Raw genomic sequence first — 15,972 nt, 5'->3', positions numbered from 1 at the left:
GATTACAAGGTAAACAAATATCCAATTTGTACAATTGAGTGGAGTGGCTTTCTTGGGACATTAAGACTGTGTTGTTGAGGATAGGTGTCACTTGTGAGCCAGCCCAGATGGAATAACATGTTTCCTCCCCTGTAGAAGCTTGGTGAATCAGTTGATTTTTATACGGTATGTCTGTTTTCATGGTAATATATTTTCGGGCCAAACCTCTAGTTACCAAGTTTGAATCTGAAAAAGAAACAAGTTAATCAGAAAAGTCGGATAAGAGCAAGCCAGAGACTGAAGTAACTCTGAAGAATTATACTGCATTTATATCAATACCAGGGGGTCTTGCAGGTAAGGCTTATGAACTCAGGGCATATTTGGGAACATGGGATTGGGATGTCATATCTATTACAGAAACTTGGCTGAGAGACGAGCAAGCCTGGCAGCTGGTTCTGGGTTTCGGATGCTATGGGAAGGGTAGAAAGGGAGGCAAAAGGGGAGGGGGTGTGGTCTTTTTGATTAAGGAAGACATTGCTGCTGTAACCAGGGAAGATATTTCTGAAATCGTATAGCGAAAATAAATTATATAGGTTGAAATTAGAAATAAGAAAGGAATGAACACCTTGATGGAATTGAACTATAGAGCCCCCAGTAGTCAGGAAAATTTGAGGAACAAATATGTCGAGCGATCTCAGATGTATGTAAGCATAATAAGTTTGCAATAGTAGTTTTTTCAATTTTCCAAACATTGACTGGGTTACGGTAGTGTTAAAGGTTTGGATGGTGAAGAATTTGTTAAATATGTTCAAGAAAATTTTCTTTATCAATATGTAAATATTCATGCTAGAAAAGGACCTTCTCTTGGGTAAAAAGACAGGACAAGTGACTAAAGTGATAGTAGAGGAACACTTTGAGTCTAGTGATTTGTAATTCTATTTGTTTTAAAATAATTGTGGAAAAGGATAAGACTTCCATAAAAGTTAAAGGTTTGAATTGGAGTAAGGCAAATTTTAATGGGATGAGCCAAGAACTTTCAAAAGTTAATTGGAATAGACTGTTCGCAGGTAAAGGGATGTCTGATAAGTGGAAGGCTTTCAAAAGCCTGATAATGAGTTCTGAGTCATATCTTTGTACTGGAGTGAAAGGTAAGGCTGACATGATTAGAGAACAATGGATGAATAAAGATTTCAAGGTTCTAGACAAGAATAGAAAAGAATCTTTTTAGAAATAGAAAACTGGGTTAAATGAATCTCTTAACAGTATCAAGAGTGTTGGGGCATTCTTAAGAGGGAGATCAGGAAGGAAAAGACAGCATGAGATATCCTTAACCTTATCTGCTGAGGCTGATCCACAGAGTTTCGACAAGTACATTAAGAGAATTACAGCAACTAGAGAGAGAGTAGGGCCCCTTTACAGATCGAAGATGGGAGAGATATTAAATGAATATTTTGTCAGTTTTCACTATTGAGAAAGAAATGGAGGCTAGAGAACACAGGGAGCTAAATATTGATTTTTGAAAACCGTTCACATTGCAGAAGAGTAAGTGCTGGAGACCTTAGAAAATATAAAGGTGGATGGATTTCCAGGACCAGATCTAGTGTATCCCAGGACACTGTGGGACATTAGGGAGGAAATTGCTGGGCCCGTTGCAGAAGTAGTTGTATCATCTATAACTATAGGTGAGGTGCCTTTGTTTAAAAAGCGGTGTAAGGAGAAGCCTGGGAACTGTACCTGTGAGGCTGAATTCGGTCGTGGGTAAGTTGTTGGAAGTGATTTTGAATGATAGGATTTATGCGCACTTGGAGAGGCAAGGAATGATTGGGGATAGTCAGCATGGTTTTGTGCGAGGGAAATCGTGTCTCAAAAACTTGATTGAGGAAGTAATCGAGAAGATTGATGAGGGAAGAGCGGTAGATGTTATTTACTCAGACTTTAGTAAAGCCTTTGACAAGGTTCCACATAGTAGACTAATTAGTAAAGTTAGATCACATGGAATTCAGGGTGAACTTGCCAATTGGGTACAAAATTGGCTTAACGGCAGGAGACAGAGAGTGATGGTGGAGGGTTGTTTTTTAGACTGGAGGCCTCTTACCAGCGGTGTTCCACAGTCATGGGTGATGGGTTCACTTTTGTTTGTCATTTATATAAATGATTTAGATAAGAATATAGAAGGTGGTATATTGAACAGTGAAGAAGGTTACGTAAGATGACAAAGAGATCTTGATCAATTGGGTCAGTGGGCTGAAGAGTAGCAGATGGAGTTTAATTTGGATAAATGTGAGGTATTACATTTTGGTAAAACTACCTTGGGTAGTTTTGTAGAACAGACCTCCGTCCACATTTGACGTGTGGGAGTTGTTTAAAGGCCTACTGATAGAGTTCACGACTGACATTTTCCAGTAAGGGTGGCAAGGCATGGGACCCTTGGATGATAATGAGTGAGATTGTGAGTTTAGTCAAAAAGAAAAATCAGACAGGGCCCATGAGGAACATAAAGAAAGCAGGAAAGAACTCGGAATTCAGAGAGCAAGGAGGGACCGTGAAATGTCCTTGGCAAAGTAGAGTTAAAGAGAATCCCAAGGCATTTTATACATACGGTAACAATAAGAGAATAACAAAGGAGAGGGTAGGACCGTTCAAAGATAAAGGAGGGAACTTGTGCTTCGAGGCAGAGCATATGGACGAGATCCTAAATGAGAACGTTGTGTCAGTATTCACCAAGGAGAAGGACGTGGAGGATGGTGAGATTTGTGTGAGGCATTCTAATGTTCTAGGACGTTTTGAGGTCAAGAAAGAAGTGGTACTGGGTCTCTTGAAGAGCACTAAGGTGGATAAGTCCCCGGGGCCTGATGGGATCTACCCCCAGGTTATTGAGAGAGCAAAACAGGAGATTGCTGGGGCTTTGACCAAAATCCTTGTATCATAGAATCCCTACAGTGTGGAAACAGGCCCTTCGGCCCAACAAGTCCACACCGACCCACAAAGCATCCCACCCAGACCCATCCCCCTAATCTACACATCCCTGAACACTGCGGGCAATTTTAGCATGGCCAATCCACCTAGCCTGCACACCTTTGGACTGTGGGAGGAAACGGGAGTACCCGGAGGAAACCCATGCAGACATGGGGAGAATGTACAAACTCCACACAGACAGTCACTCAAGGGCAGAATCGAACCTGGGACCCTGGTGCTGTGAGGCAGCAGTGCCAACCACTGAGTCACCGTATCCTCCCTAGTTTTGGAGAAGTCCCTGAGGATTGGTGAGTAGCTAATGTTATTCCTCTGTTCAAGAAGGGAAATAGGGATAATCCCAGAAATTATAGACCAGTGAGTCTCTCATCGGAGGGCGAGAAGTTATTGGACAGGATTCCTTAGGAATAGGATTCATGTGTTTTTGGAAAAGCATGGCCTAGTTAGGGAGAGTCAGCATGGCTTTCTGCAGGGTAGGTCATGTCTTGATTATTTTTTTGAGGAGATAACAAGGGTGATCGATGAGGGTAAAGTAGTAGATGTTGTATACATGGATTTTAATAAGGCTTTCGACAAGATCCCTCATGGTAGGCTCATCCACAAGATTACAATGCATGGAATCTATAGTGACTCTGCTGTTTGGATCAGAATTGGCTTGCTCATGGTGGTAATAGTGGAAGGGTGTTTCTGTGGCTGGAGGACTGTGACTAGTGGTGTTTAACAGGGATCCGTACTGCAGCTTTGTGATTTATATAAATGACTTTGATGAAAATGTAGATGGGTGGGTTAGTAAGTTTGCAGGTGACACAAAGATCAGGGGAGTTGTGGATAGCGTAGAAGGTTATCAAAGGATACAACATGATATAGATCAATTGCAGATATGTGCAGAGAAGTGGCAGATGAAGTTTAATCTAGCCAAGTGTGGGAGATCAGCTTTGGAAGATAAAATGTTAAGGGAAGTATCCAGTTAATGGCAGGACCCTTAACAGCATTGGTGTACATAAGGATCTTGAGATTTAAGTCCATAGCTCCCTGAAAGTGGCCGCACAAGTAGGTAGGGTGATAAAGAAGACATATGGCATGCTTGCCTTTATTGGTCAGGGAACTGAATACAAGAATAAGTGATGTTGAAGCTTTATAAGACTTTGGTTAGGCCTCACTTAGAGTATTGAATTCAATTCTGGGAAGAATGCGGAGACTTTGGTGAGGGTGCAGAAGTTGTTTACCAGGATACTGCTTGGATTAGAGAGTATGAGCTATAAGGAGAGGCTGGACAAAATTAGGTTGTCTTTTTCTGGAGTGGCAGAGGCTGAGGGAAGACTGGATAGAAGTTTATAAAATTATAAGAGGCATAGATAGGGTTGACAGTCAGAATCTTTTTCCCAAAGTTGAAATGTCTAATATTAGAGGGCATGCATTTAAAGTTAGAGTGGGTAAGTTCAAAGCAGGTGTGAGGGGCAAGTTTTTTTTTTTTCAAAAGTGGTGGGTGTCTGGATTGTGCTGCCAGGCTTAGTGGTGGAGGCAGATATGATAGCATTGCTTAAGGTGCTTTTAGATTGGCACATGAATAAGCAAGGAATAGAGGGATTACGGACCATGGGCAGGCAGAAGGGATTAGTTTAATTTGGTCTCATGTTCAGCACAACATCATGGGCTGAAGAGCATGTTCCTGTTCCTGCACTGTTCTATGTTCTATATACACAGGGTGGTTAACAGGATGTTTAATATGTATGCTTTCATTGCTCAGACCTTTGAGTATAGGAGTTGGAATATTCTGTTGAGGTTGTACAGGATGTTGGTGAGGCCTCTTCTGGAGTACTGTGTCCAGTTCTGGTCACCTTGTTATAGGAAGGATATTATTAAGCTAGAGAGGACATTTACTAGGATGTTGCAGAAATGGAGATTTTGATTTATAAAGAAATGCTGAATAAACTGGGACTTTTTTCACTGGAGTGTAGGCGGTTGAGAGGTAACCTTATAGAGGTTTATAAGGTCATGAGGGGTATAGATAAGGTGAATGACAGGTGTCTTTTCCCTAGACTGGGGGCATATTTTAAGGTGAGAGGAGAAAGATTTAAAGAAATGAGAGGCATATTTTTTACACAGGGAATGGTTTGCGTGTGGAATGAGCTTCCAGAGGAATTTGTGGATGCGGGTACAGTTCCAATGTTTAAAAGATATTTGGATAAGTACATGAATAAGAAATGTTTGGAGGTTTATAGGCTAAATGGTGGCAGGTGGGACTAGTTTAGTTGGGATTTTGGACATCATGGACTGCTTGGACTGAAGGATCTGTCTCTGCGCTGTATTGGACTCCACCAGAATTAGAAAATTAAATTTTGCACTGTTCTATGACTTCCTCGTTTGCTGTGACTATTCTGTATTCCTAACCATTCTATTTTTATGCAAAACTCTTTCTGATAGCTACAAGGGAGTCCTTCTTGAGTTTGGGCTGTCTGGTAGTTTGAACAGACAATTTCTGTCAATTTGGCACTGACACTCATCAAGGCCATTGGAAAGCAGGACTCCGAAATGAATATAGCAGAAGGCCCTTCTTTCTAACATATTAAAGGAAAGTTACATGTTCTACTCTGACACTCATGTTTCAGTTGTACTTCTCTTAGTAATATATATCAAGGGAGTAGTCATGGTTGACCATGATTAAAAAAGTCAACTGACCACTTCACTCAATAAAAATAAACATAGATTGCATAGTATCACCAAAGAAAGCTAAATCAGCATAGGGCTTGCAGTATGCATGGAACTATTGCCTTCTAAAGGTAAATACTGAACCGACTCTTTGGCGTGTTTCTGTATTAAAAGACAAGTTGTTCGGTGATCAACTGTCTAAAATGTTATTACACTAATTGCCAGATCCCTTGACAGAGAATTAAGTTTTGTACAGTAAGAAGAACGAAATGATCTGTGAAACTGTTTACACAAGTTCAGTTTAATGCCAGTGAACCTGTGCCAGAATTTTAAATTCTAAGTTAGTCAATTTGTATTGTTTGTGATGTACCAAATCAAAGTGATTTATCTGAAATAGATTCCTTTTTCAAAGAGTGTATAATATTGCAACAAAGGAATCACAGCTATGCAATTCAAAACAGTGTTAGTTCTTCAGTATCCTGAATTGTAAACAACTATTTTCAGAATTTTAAATTTTCAAATCAAGTATTATTTGATGTATGTGTTCATATTTCTCATAATTTGCACTAAAGTTGTAGCTAGTGGCTTGTGTATTGAATAATACAAGTTGCTCATTGGATATGCCCAATTTATGTTTTTATTAGGTACTGTTATTGGGAATGTGATCTTTACTCATGCATACAGGTATTTTTGTGTACATCAACCTCTTTTGTGCATTTGTTGATAAAATTGTAAATATATTGTGAAAGTCCACTTTATTTGGCTATTGCGTGTAAGTTATTTCCTAAAATGGTGTGTAGACTGGCTGTAAACATCAGATTTCAGTATGATGGTAAAACTGGCAACTGTTTATGGAGAGTGGACCTGTCATCATGACCAGCTTGAATAATCAGAATAACTGCTCCAAGCCAGAAAGCAAACTGAACAAATAACTGACCTCTCTAATAGGGGTCGTCATGCTAATAGGCAATTGTCCTAGATAGAAAGCATTATTTGGAACAGCATATTTCACATGAGTCCGCATTTTCATTAAGCGCTCTGAAGTAAAGAAAACCTACAAGTTGAAATTCATGCCAGAACACCCCACTTTGATAAGATTGCAAAATTTTTCATTGAAGGATGAGGTATGTGTTTTTGAATAGTTTAATTCACTTTTTGCATGTATTTGTTACTTTTAGTTAAAAGAAGCTTGTACAAAATCTAGTACATGTGGTTCCAACAATGTTGCCATAGCTACACCTGTGGCTAGCTCGTGATTTTCTATCGGACAACAATGTTCTAAAGGAAAATGTTATTCCCTTAAAAATATACTCCAATGATAATAATTCCCTCCCTGCACCCCCGAAACCATAAAAAATGTTAGTTTTATGCCATTTAGATTATCAGTTTCACTGTTTGATGAGGGATTAGTGTTTCATAATGACTAAAACATTTCTCCAGTACTTACATTATATTACAGTTTGGTTAACTTAACCTCTAGGAGGTAAAATCCGTGAGGATGTCATTAACTCACTCGAGTCGACTATAAATTGGACAGGTGGTGGGGTTTGGTTAGCTCAGTTAGCTGGACAGCTGGTTTGTATTCCTAACAGTGTGAAATCAATTTCCGCACTGGCTGAGGTTACCGTGAAAGGACTCTCCATCCCAACCTCTCCCTTTGCCTGAGCATAGTGATCCTCAGATCAAATCACTACCAGTTGGAAAGAGAGTACAAGGAGAACAGTGTTCTGTTGGATATGCACTAAAAAAAACTTAAAACAAAATGTGAAATTAGCATAATGCTTTATGACCATGGTGGTTTGATGGAGTTGGAGCAAAACCTGATGTTTCAAACAAATGCATTTGAATGTTTAAATTTTTGAACATTGCAACTCTGATAAAGTAAGACAGTAAAGCTAACCTGTTATCTAAATAAGGGTTCTTTTAAAACTTGTTGTCCTTAACCCCTTCTTAGTGAAAGAAGTGTATCTGAGGTGAGGAGTTCTCTAGGCAGGGGAGAAAGTACCAAGATATTTCCTGTGTCTTACACATTTCTTTCCACACTTTTTTCAATTATTTTAATAATTTTGTCCTTGCATCTTAACAACATAAAATGAAGTTAAAGTTCATCCACCAGATTTTACTAAACAGCTTTTAAGATGATGGGTGGTTAAATTCAGTTCCTTTTATTTTTAAACACTAAAAAACATTGCAGTTGTATTTTCATCACTGATTTTCTTCTTAACCCTTTATTTATGTATCAATCTGTAGAGTGTATAATTTTTATCTATCTTTATTTTTTAGGAAACGCACAAAGTATATAGACAAAAACTTGATGAGCTTTCAAACCTTCAGATTATATGCAGCAACTTGATAAGTAAACAAAAAAGAAGAATAAAAGATCTTGCGTGCAATCTCCGAAGGTAAATAAACTAATGATGAACATGTGGGGGTGCATTTGAATACTGCTTTTAAAGAAAACTGTAATATTCTTTTTATTTTACTGGAAAATCAGACTTAGTTGCAGAAATAAATAAGTTGTGCAACTCCAACTGCTTTCACATGTTGCACTGCCATTTGCCTCACACAAAGCATCAGTACCTCACCCTTGCCTCCCTGTTATTTTTAAGCATTTTCTGAATTTGCACATCACTTGTTGCAGCTAATTTAGTAGACAATTCAAGTCTGGCAATCGAGGGTAAGCACCTTTATAACAATAAGATCATTGTTAACGCAATGCCAGTCTAAAGTTTTCGTGAAGATTTGTTGCTTGGATGATGGATGAGATTGTAGACATGCTCGCCGAGCTGGTGTGTTTGGTTGCAGATGTTTCGTAACACTGCTAGGTATCATCGTCAGTGCACCTCCAGTGAAGGGTCTGTGTTCTGTCCCACTTGTTATTTATATGCCTCGGTTTTCTGGGGTGGTTGTAATGACTTCTGGTTTTGTTTCTCAGTGTTTGAACTAAACCCTGTGTACAGTGTGTTTGTTGATGGAGTTCCGGTTGGAATACCAGGCCTCCAGGAATTACCTGGTGTGTCTCTGTTTGGCTTGTGCGATTATGGATGTGTTGTCCCAGTCAAATTCGTGTCCCTCGTTGTCCGTGTGTAGTGAGACAAGTGAGAATTGGTCATGTCTCTTGGTGGCTAGTTGGTGTTCATGTATCCATATAGTCAGTTTTCTTCTGGTTTGGCCTATGTAGTGTTACCCGCAGTCCTCGAATTGTAATTTGAATATTGCCCCAGTTTTGCTGGTTTTAGTTATGGGATCCTTTTACGTTCATCAGTAGCTGTCATAGGGTGATTGTCGGTTTGTGGGCTTTCATTGTTGAGTTGCTTTATGCTATAGATTAAATATAGTGTAGTACCCATTACAACGCAAGAGAAAATAGTTAAGTATATTTGGGGAGGTGATGGCCTAATGGTATTATTGCTGGACTGTTAAACCAGAGACCCAGGTAATATTCTGGGGTTGTTTAAAAAAAGTTCAGAAAGTAATTTGACAGTTTGCTTCCACTAATTCACATTGGTACATTTTTGTTTATAATGAGTTCTTTATCGTTCAATTTCGAAGAGTTCTTGCAAAACAGGACAAAACTCACATATTCAGAGACATGCTTTGAAAAAGACTCCATGTTCCTGATTGGATAGCTTATTTTACCAAGTGATAGTGAATTGGCACCGGAGTTCACTTGTGGTGAATGAAAACAAAATACTACAGATGATGGAAATCTGAAACAAGCGCAGAGAATGCTGGAAAAACTGGGGTCTGGCAGTATCTGTGGAGAGACAAATTGAGTTAACGTGTCAAGTCTGGTTTGATCTTTCTTCAGGTGAAGCATTATTCTGTGTTTTATTTCAATTGTAGTGGCCTGGCTATGAAGGGGCCTGTGGTGCACCAGGATGGTTTGACGTTCCTGTAAGATTATTGGAAAGGCCAGGCTGTTGAGTGAGTAAATGGGGGCTGCTGGGAGAAGGATGAGACTTGGGAAGAGGACTTGTGGCTCAGGTTGAGGGTGTGGCTGGTAAGAGAAATGTGTATATAGTGGTGGAGGGGAGAGGCTGATTTACTGCAAGTGTGTTGGGAAGAGTGATTTGACTAAACCTCTAGCACTAAAGAAACCGAAGTGTTTAGCTGAAACCTGTCAGTATATGAAGTAATATTTTAACAAAAAACTTTAAAGGCAGATGTTCATATATATGTTGATCTTTTAATATGCAAAATTTTACAATATATATAAATGTTACTATGCTTTTGCTGTTTTGATTTGGCTACTGTCTAAGGTCAATTTAATTTCAGAGCCTTTTAAAAGTATTTGTTTATGACATCTCCCCTTTACCTTCCTCCAGTCACCTTAAAATTATGCCCCCTCATAATAACCATTTCCGCCCTGGGAAAAAAGTCTCTGACTATCCACTCTATCTATGCCTCTCATCATCTTGTACACCTCTATGAAGTCACCTCTCATCCTTCTTCGCTGCAATGAAAAAAGCCCTATCTCCCTCAACCTTCCCTCATAAGACCTGCCCTCCAGTCCAGGCAGCATCCTGGTAAATCTCCTCTGCACCCTCTCTAAAGCTTCCACATCTTTCCTATAATGAGGTGACCAGAACTGAACACAATATTCCAAGTGTGGTCTAACCAGAGTTTTATAGAGCTGCAGCATAACCTCACGGTTCTTAAACTCAATTCCCCTGCCAATGCAAGCCAACACACCATACACCTTCTTTACAACCCTATCAACTTCGGTCGCAACTTTGAGGGATCTGTGGACGTGGACCCCAAGATCTCTCTGTTCCTCCACACTGCTGAGAATCCTGCCATTAACCCTGTATTCTGCATTCAAATTCGACCTTCCAAAATGAATCACTTCACACTTTTGTAGGTTGAATTTCATCTGCCACTTCTTTGCCCAGCACATGAAGTGCACTGAATGCTAACATGCTGAAGCTATTTTGATCATATTGTACAAAAGCATTGGTCCAAACTGTTGTAATGGGAGGTAAACAAAAGGAAAGCTAATCCTTTGTGTCCAATAATTTCACCTATTTGACGGGGTCTAGAAGAATTTGCATTTCACTACTGAACATTAGGTGCTACATTTACATGGTTCCTTGTCACTAACAATCTTTCAGATCTTTTTGTCTTAAGCCATCCTTACCCTTTAAATATAGCTGGAAACCATGCACTGTTGTAACAGCTTATTTCTATTTCTTTATCAGGGTGACGATCTAAGATGTGCAACATGTTATACATTGCTTTTCATACAGGTATAAACATTCTGCTAATGTAGAAGAAGCTGAAGTTATACAGAAATTTAATAATGATATCAAAGAGCGACGCAATGTTTTCTTTGAGATGGAAGCGTTCTTGCCCAAGAAAAATGGGTATGTTTTATTTACACTTTATTTAAAAATCCTCTGTAAAAGTGAAGTTGTTAGAAGAGTAACATTGGCAGTATGGACTACCATCTATTTCTTCACAAATTATGATGGCTTTTATGAAGCTAGCAAGGGTCAACAATACTTTTTCATGGGAGGGAGGCTTCACACAGGAACCTGCGCTTTTTTATTGTTTGAAATTTTGTCCTGTTAGGTGAAAGATGCAAGTGTTTGGTAGTGTAGCATGTTCCTTTCTGGGGACAGTGTGAGCAGCTATCAATCATAGATCATGTACTGAACTGAAATGTGGAGCAAAACTCATCATGCCCAATTATGAATCACAAACCTAGATGGTTAGCAGGTATTGCACACAGGAGTTAATGTTTTTCTTTTTGCGCGACAGCTAACCTTGGTAGATATTCTGAGCAAGTTTCTAAATCTTGACAAAATAAAGACATTTTAATAGAACAGCTGACACCCACTCAGAGCTGCCAAGGTTAGCTTAAGCATCCTATATATGAAATAAGCTGAGAGTAGAGAGGTTATTATCTCCTCTATCTGCCTCCAAGTCCAGGTCCCAGCTAACCATGTTAACCAATAATGAACTTTGCAGCTCCAAATGTGATGCTCCTGTGATTTACTTTTTGGATTCCGTTGCCTCCTTCCTTTCAACAAAAATATTAGATCACAAAACTTAACCTTGATTTGTTAAATCGAAACAAATCATAGAGTCGGACAGACTGTTTGATTTTTTTGTTTCAAAAAGAACTTTTTCTAAAGATGGCAACTCTCACTGTAAATGTAATTCAATGACAGCTTGCAAATATGTAGCACCTTTTAACATGAAGTGTGTAAATTGCAAGGGGGATATGTATAAGTTTTAGTATTAGTTACGGCAAGCTTGGATTTCTCGGCTTGTCAGTAAGTGGTGTGTTTTTCTGTGTCTGAAGTTTAATTATTAACTTGTACGTTTTCTGTAACCATTGTGATTTTGTAAAAGCATTTTTTTTGAAGCATAGCTGTAGAATGGATGGGTTTTGTGCATCGGTGAAATTTCGTTAATTTGTAAATTGTTCGTGACCAAGCATGGTAAGTAATGGAACCTCAAAAGTTTTTCTGAAATCTGATTTTTTAACTTGGATGTTTCCTTGGCTCACTGAGAGAAAGTGTTTGTTACATTTTTCACTTTAGATGGTCTTTTAGTCCTGTGAAGAACTTGGCACAGGATGGTTGTATAGAGCAATGCTCCTGAGAAGAGAGGAGAGTGAGTTAGGTCCTTTTGAGCGAAGAGTTAGTGTTAGTTTTGGGTGTGATTAAAAACCAGGAAATGTTTACTTAAGCTAAGTGCATTGAAGCTCAAGTGTACCATAGCTCCAGGAAGAAGTTATCATGGTTCCAGTTTAAAAATTGAATACTAGGTGTTTGAAACAGCTAGTTTGTACCAGCTGTTTTTTGTTTTTTTTTCTAACTTACAAAGGTATTTTTATTAATGTGTTTGAAATCATTGAATTTGTATTCTAAGCAGATAGTTTGGATTATTGTATTTTCTCTTTGTTCCTTTTGTAATAAACTTGAATTTCATTGTTAAACAAAATCTGCAGCATTATTTATAGTTCAGTGAAAAACCACTTTGTTCAAACCAAAACAAATAAAACCGTGATCTATCAAGCTGGATTCCTGTTTAGGATCTGACTTGTCGAGTAATAACATCTGCTGGGATCATAGCAAAAGCAACTTCCCAGTGTATTTTATGAATATATGGAGGGAAACAGGACCACAGCTAAGGAAGAAAGCATTCAAAGAGATGACCGGAAGCTTGGCTAAATGTGGTTTTTAAGAAGTCCAACCTTTTGAAGTTAGAGGTAGAGATATTTAAGGACAGACTTCTACATTGTAGAACTGGAGAGCCGATGGCTCTGTATTTCCTAGAAGGGTGAAGGAAATGTTGATACTGAAAAAGGCAGGATCAAAGAAACAGAGGAGGGAATGATAGGGTTGGAAATGAATGTAGAAATAGGCTGGGACGAGGCAACAGGTAAATATTTTTGATCAACTTGTGCAGACATGTTATGACACATCTCTGTTGCAGTTGGGACTTGAACCCAGCCCTTCTGGCCCAGAGGTGGGAATACCACAAGAGCCCTAAGGTGACAAATGGATTCATAGACTTTTTTGGAGAATGAATATGACAAGTGGTGAATGAGCTTTCAAGCTGAACCTGTTGCGGGTGGTTTCAGTGTGGTTCAGTGGATGATTCCCATCCACACTACGTGCTGTTTTTGATCGCTAGCATTTAGTCAGTGTTGAAGTTCTGAATTGCCTGATTTATGTTGAAATAATTACTTGAGAGGGTAGTGGATTTTATCTGTATACATGTGAAAGCTGAAGCTTGCAGATATCAACGAGCAGTAAATTGTAGATAAGAAAGACGATAGGATCAAGGGACTGCAGTGCAGAGAAGGGAAGAGAATCTACTGATGGAGATGCACTACTGCAGTTATGTAGAGGAAGGGTATAGCACCGAGGAAGACGGTGGGGTGTGGTAATGTCACTGGACTGACAATCCAGAACCCCAGGCTCATGTTCTTGGAATATGTTTTAAATTGCACTTTGGCAGGTCATGAAATTTGAATTAAATAAAATCTGGAATAAAGAGCTGGTTTAACTAACATTGTCATAAAAACTGATCTGGCTTACATGTCACTTCAGACTCTCAGCAATGTGGTTAATTCTTGACTGCCTTCATGGCAATTACGGATAGATAAACGCTGGCCTGTGATGCCCAGATACTGTGAATGAATAATAATAATAAAAAAAACTGGAAACATGATTGGCCATGATTGCTGGAAAACAGTGGCAGATGCTTTGGTGGAAATCGGCATGACCAACCTATCAACTGCCAAAGATAGATTGAGGAAGAAGAATGTCCTAAGTTCACAGTCACAGAAAATATAATTCATGACTTTGGCTCAAGCCATTTCAGCCCAAATAAGAAGGGTGGATGCTGGATAGGAGAGGTTTAGAATAGGGTACTATGGAACAGATGGATGCAGAGTTGAGGGGCAACACATTGAAAGACCTTGATGCCAGTGGTAGTACTCCCATCAGGATGCCCTGGGCTCCAGCGCCATTCAAAAGAATTTAGATTGACGCCAGTGTAGTACAGTGGGACTGTGATGAGACACTAAACCCACATTCTGATTGCCCTTGAGTAAATGTAGAAAATTCCATGACACTTAAGAAGAACCAGGTAGTTCAAAAGATAGCCTGGCTGAAGGTTAACTTTCAGCCAATGATATTAAAGTAGATTATTTGGTCATTAATCTTAGTGTTGTGAGTCTTCACTGTATGTAAATTGGTTATTGCATTTATCTACAATATTGGCAACTTTTAAAACACATTTCATTAGCTATGAAACTCTATGGAATGTCCTGAGGGTATGAAAGGCATGGTATAAATGCAAAGTTTTGTTTTCTTTTCATAATAAGGAAATGGGGATAGAAAATAGGGTGATAATTGGAGAGGATATAAGATTAGTTTTTTTTTTGAGAAGGGTCCGAATTATAAAGGGGTGGGGGTGTGGGAAGTGGTAACAGAATGAGTACTTAAGGAAAGTAAAGCATTATTATCTAGCGTGGGGGAACAAGAAGGATAGTTGAATGGGAAGAAATGGAGGGTAATAGGAGGCAATTTGTCGACAAGATAAACTCTGGCATAGAAATACTCTAGGTTAGTGGTTCCCAATTTTTTTCAGCATCAAGGTACATTTTGATAAGAGAAACAATTTCACGGCACACCCAATTTTTCTGAGCTGAATTGATTGCTCATAAACGTCGCATTTACTATGCCAAGTGGGAATGGAGGCACTGGGTGTGATCAATGAGGCTCCCGTGCAGCCTCCTCACTCCCCATCCATCCATCCACCATTCTGCTGCCTCTCACAATACATGCCCACCTTGCAACAGTTGCTGTGCGGCCCAATGATGCTTAGGAAGCCCAGTCGCCAGCAGCAGCACTTGTCCCCACACCGTGGAGGGTTCTGGTGAGGCAGTAAGTTAAAACCATCATCCCTGGACCCTCCGCTCCAACAAAGGACCAACTCTGCAAACTGCAGCTCCTGCACAAACAGTGTTCTCTGCTCTGCTCTGGCACAGCCCTGACAACCCGCAGTAGCAGCAGTGCACGATCTAACTGGCTCAGCTCAGGAATGGTCAAACATGACAGACTCACTGAGTGACGGCGCCGTTCACCAGACGCTTAGAGCTATTCATCCCACCCTGCTGTCAGGGCGCCTGGGGTCAGTAGGTAATGCCTTCAGTGATAGATACTGAGTCTCCAGGGGAGATCAGAAAGCAAGGACCTGGCCTCAATGCTCAGGTAGAGCGGCGCTACTTCCCGAAAAGTTTGCGGCAACTGCCTAACCTTGTCACAGCACACTGAAGACCACAGCTCTAGATATTGTTTCAGTATCATGAACCTGCTTGGTAAATGGACATGCCTGTAAGGAAAACCAGGACCGAGTCCCTTTCTGTTTCAAACCAATATCCATGTGTGCACATATCCACACTTATCTCCACTACAGTCACTAAATATTTGTTGCAGATAGAATCATACAGCATGGAAACAGACCCTTCGGTCCAACTAGTTCGTGCCAAACATAATCCCAAACTAAACTAGTCCCATCTGCCTGTTCCTGGCCCATATCCCTCCTAACCTTTCCTATTCATGTACCTGTCCAAATGTCTTTTAAACATTGTAGTTGTACCCACATCCTCATGAAATTTATTCCATGCGTGAACTACTCTTTGTGTAAAAAGAAAAATGCCCCTCATGTCTTTTTAAATCTCTCTCCTCTCTCCTTAAAAATTTGCCCCCTAGACTTGAAAACCCCATCCTAGGGAAAAGACAACTACCATTAACTCTGTCTATATTTCTCATTATTTAATAAACTTCTATCAGGTCGCCTTTCAACCTCGTACGCCTTTTTATTCATCCTGTCTATATGTGATGC

At 39.7% G+C, this 15,972-nt stretch overlaps 1 protein-coding gene across 2 annotated transcripts in view; it reads left to right on the top strand.

The window, feature by feature from the left end:
* tmem120b (transmembrane protein 120B) overlaps positions 1-15,972 on the top strand; it is a 56,063-nt gene that overhangs the window by 4,089 nt on the left and 36,002 nt on the right. For both annotated transcript variants that reach the window (XM_020511269.2, XM_020511270.2), the window contains exons 2-3: positions 7,885-8,003; positions 10,851-10,967. In XM_020511269.2, the coding sequence (XP_020366858.1) occupies positions 7,885-8,003; positions 10,851-10,967 (236 nt within the window). The remainder of the gene's footprint in view (positions 1-7,884; positions 8,004-10,850; positions 10,968-15,972) is intronic.

This window comes from Rhincodon typus, chromosome 24 (assembly GCF_021869965.1).
Source record: "Rhincodon typus isolate 14 chromosome 24, sRhiTyp1.1, whole genome shotgun sequence".
In the NCBI taxonomy this organism is placed as follows: Eukaryota; Metazoa; Chordata; class Chondrichthyes; order Orectolobiformes; family Rhincodontidae; genus Rhincodon; species Rhincodon typus.
Note: the sequence above shows the minus strand (reverse complement) of the source record. Positions and strands in the feature narration are given on the sequence as shown.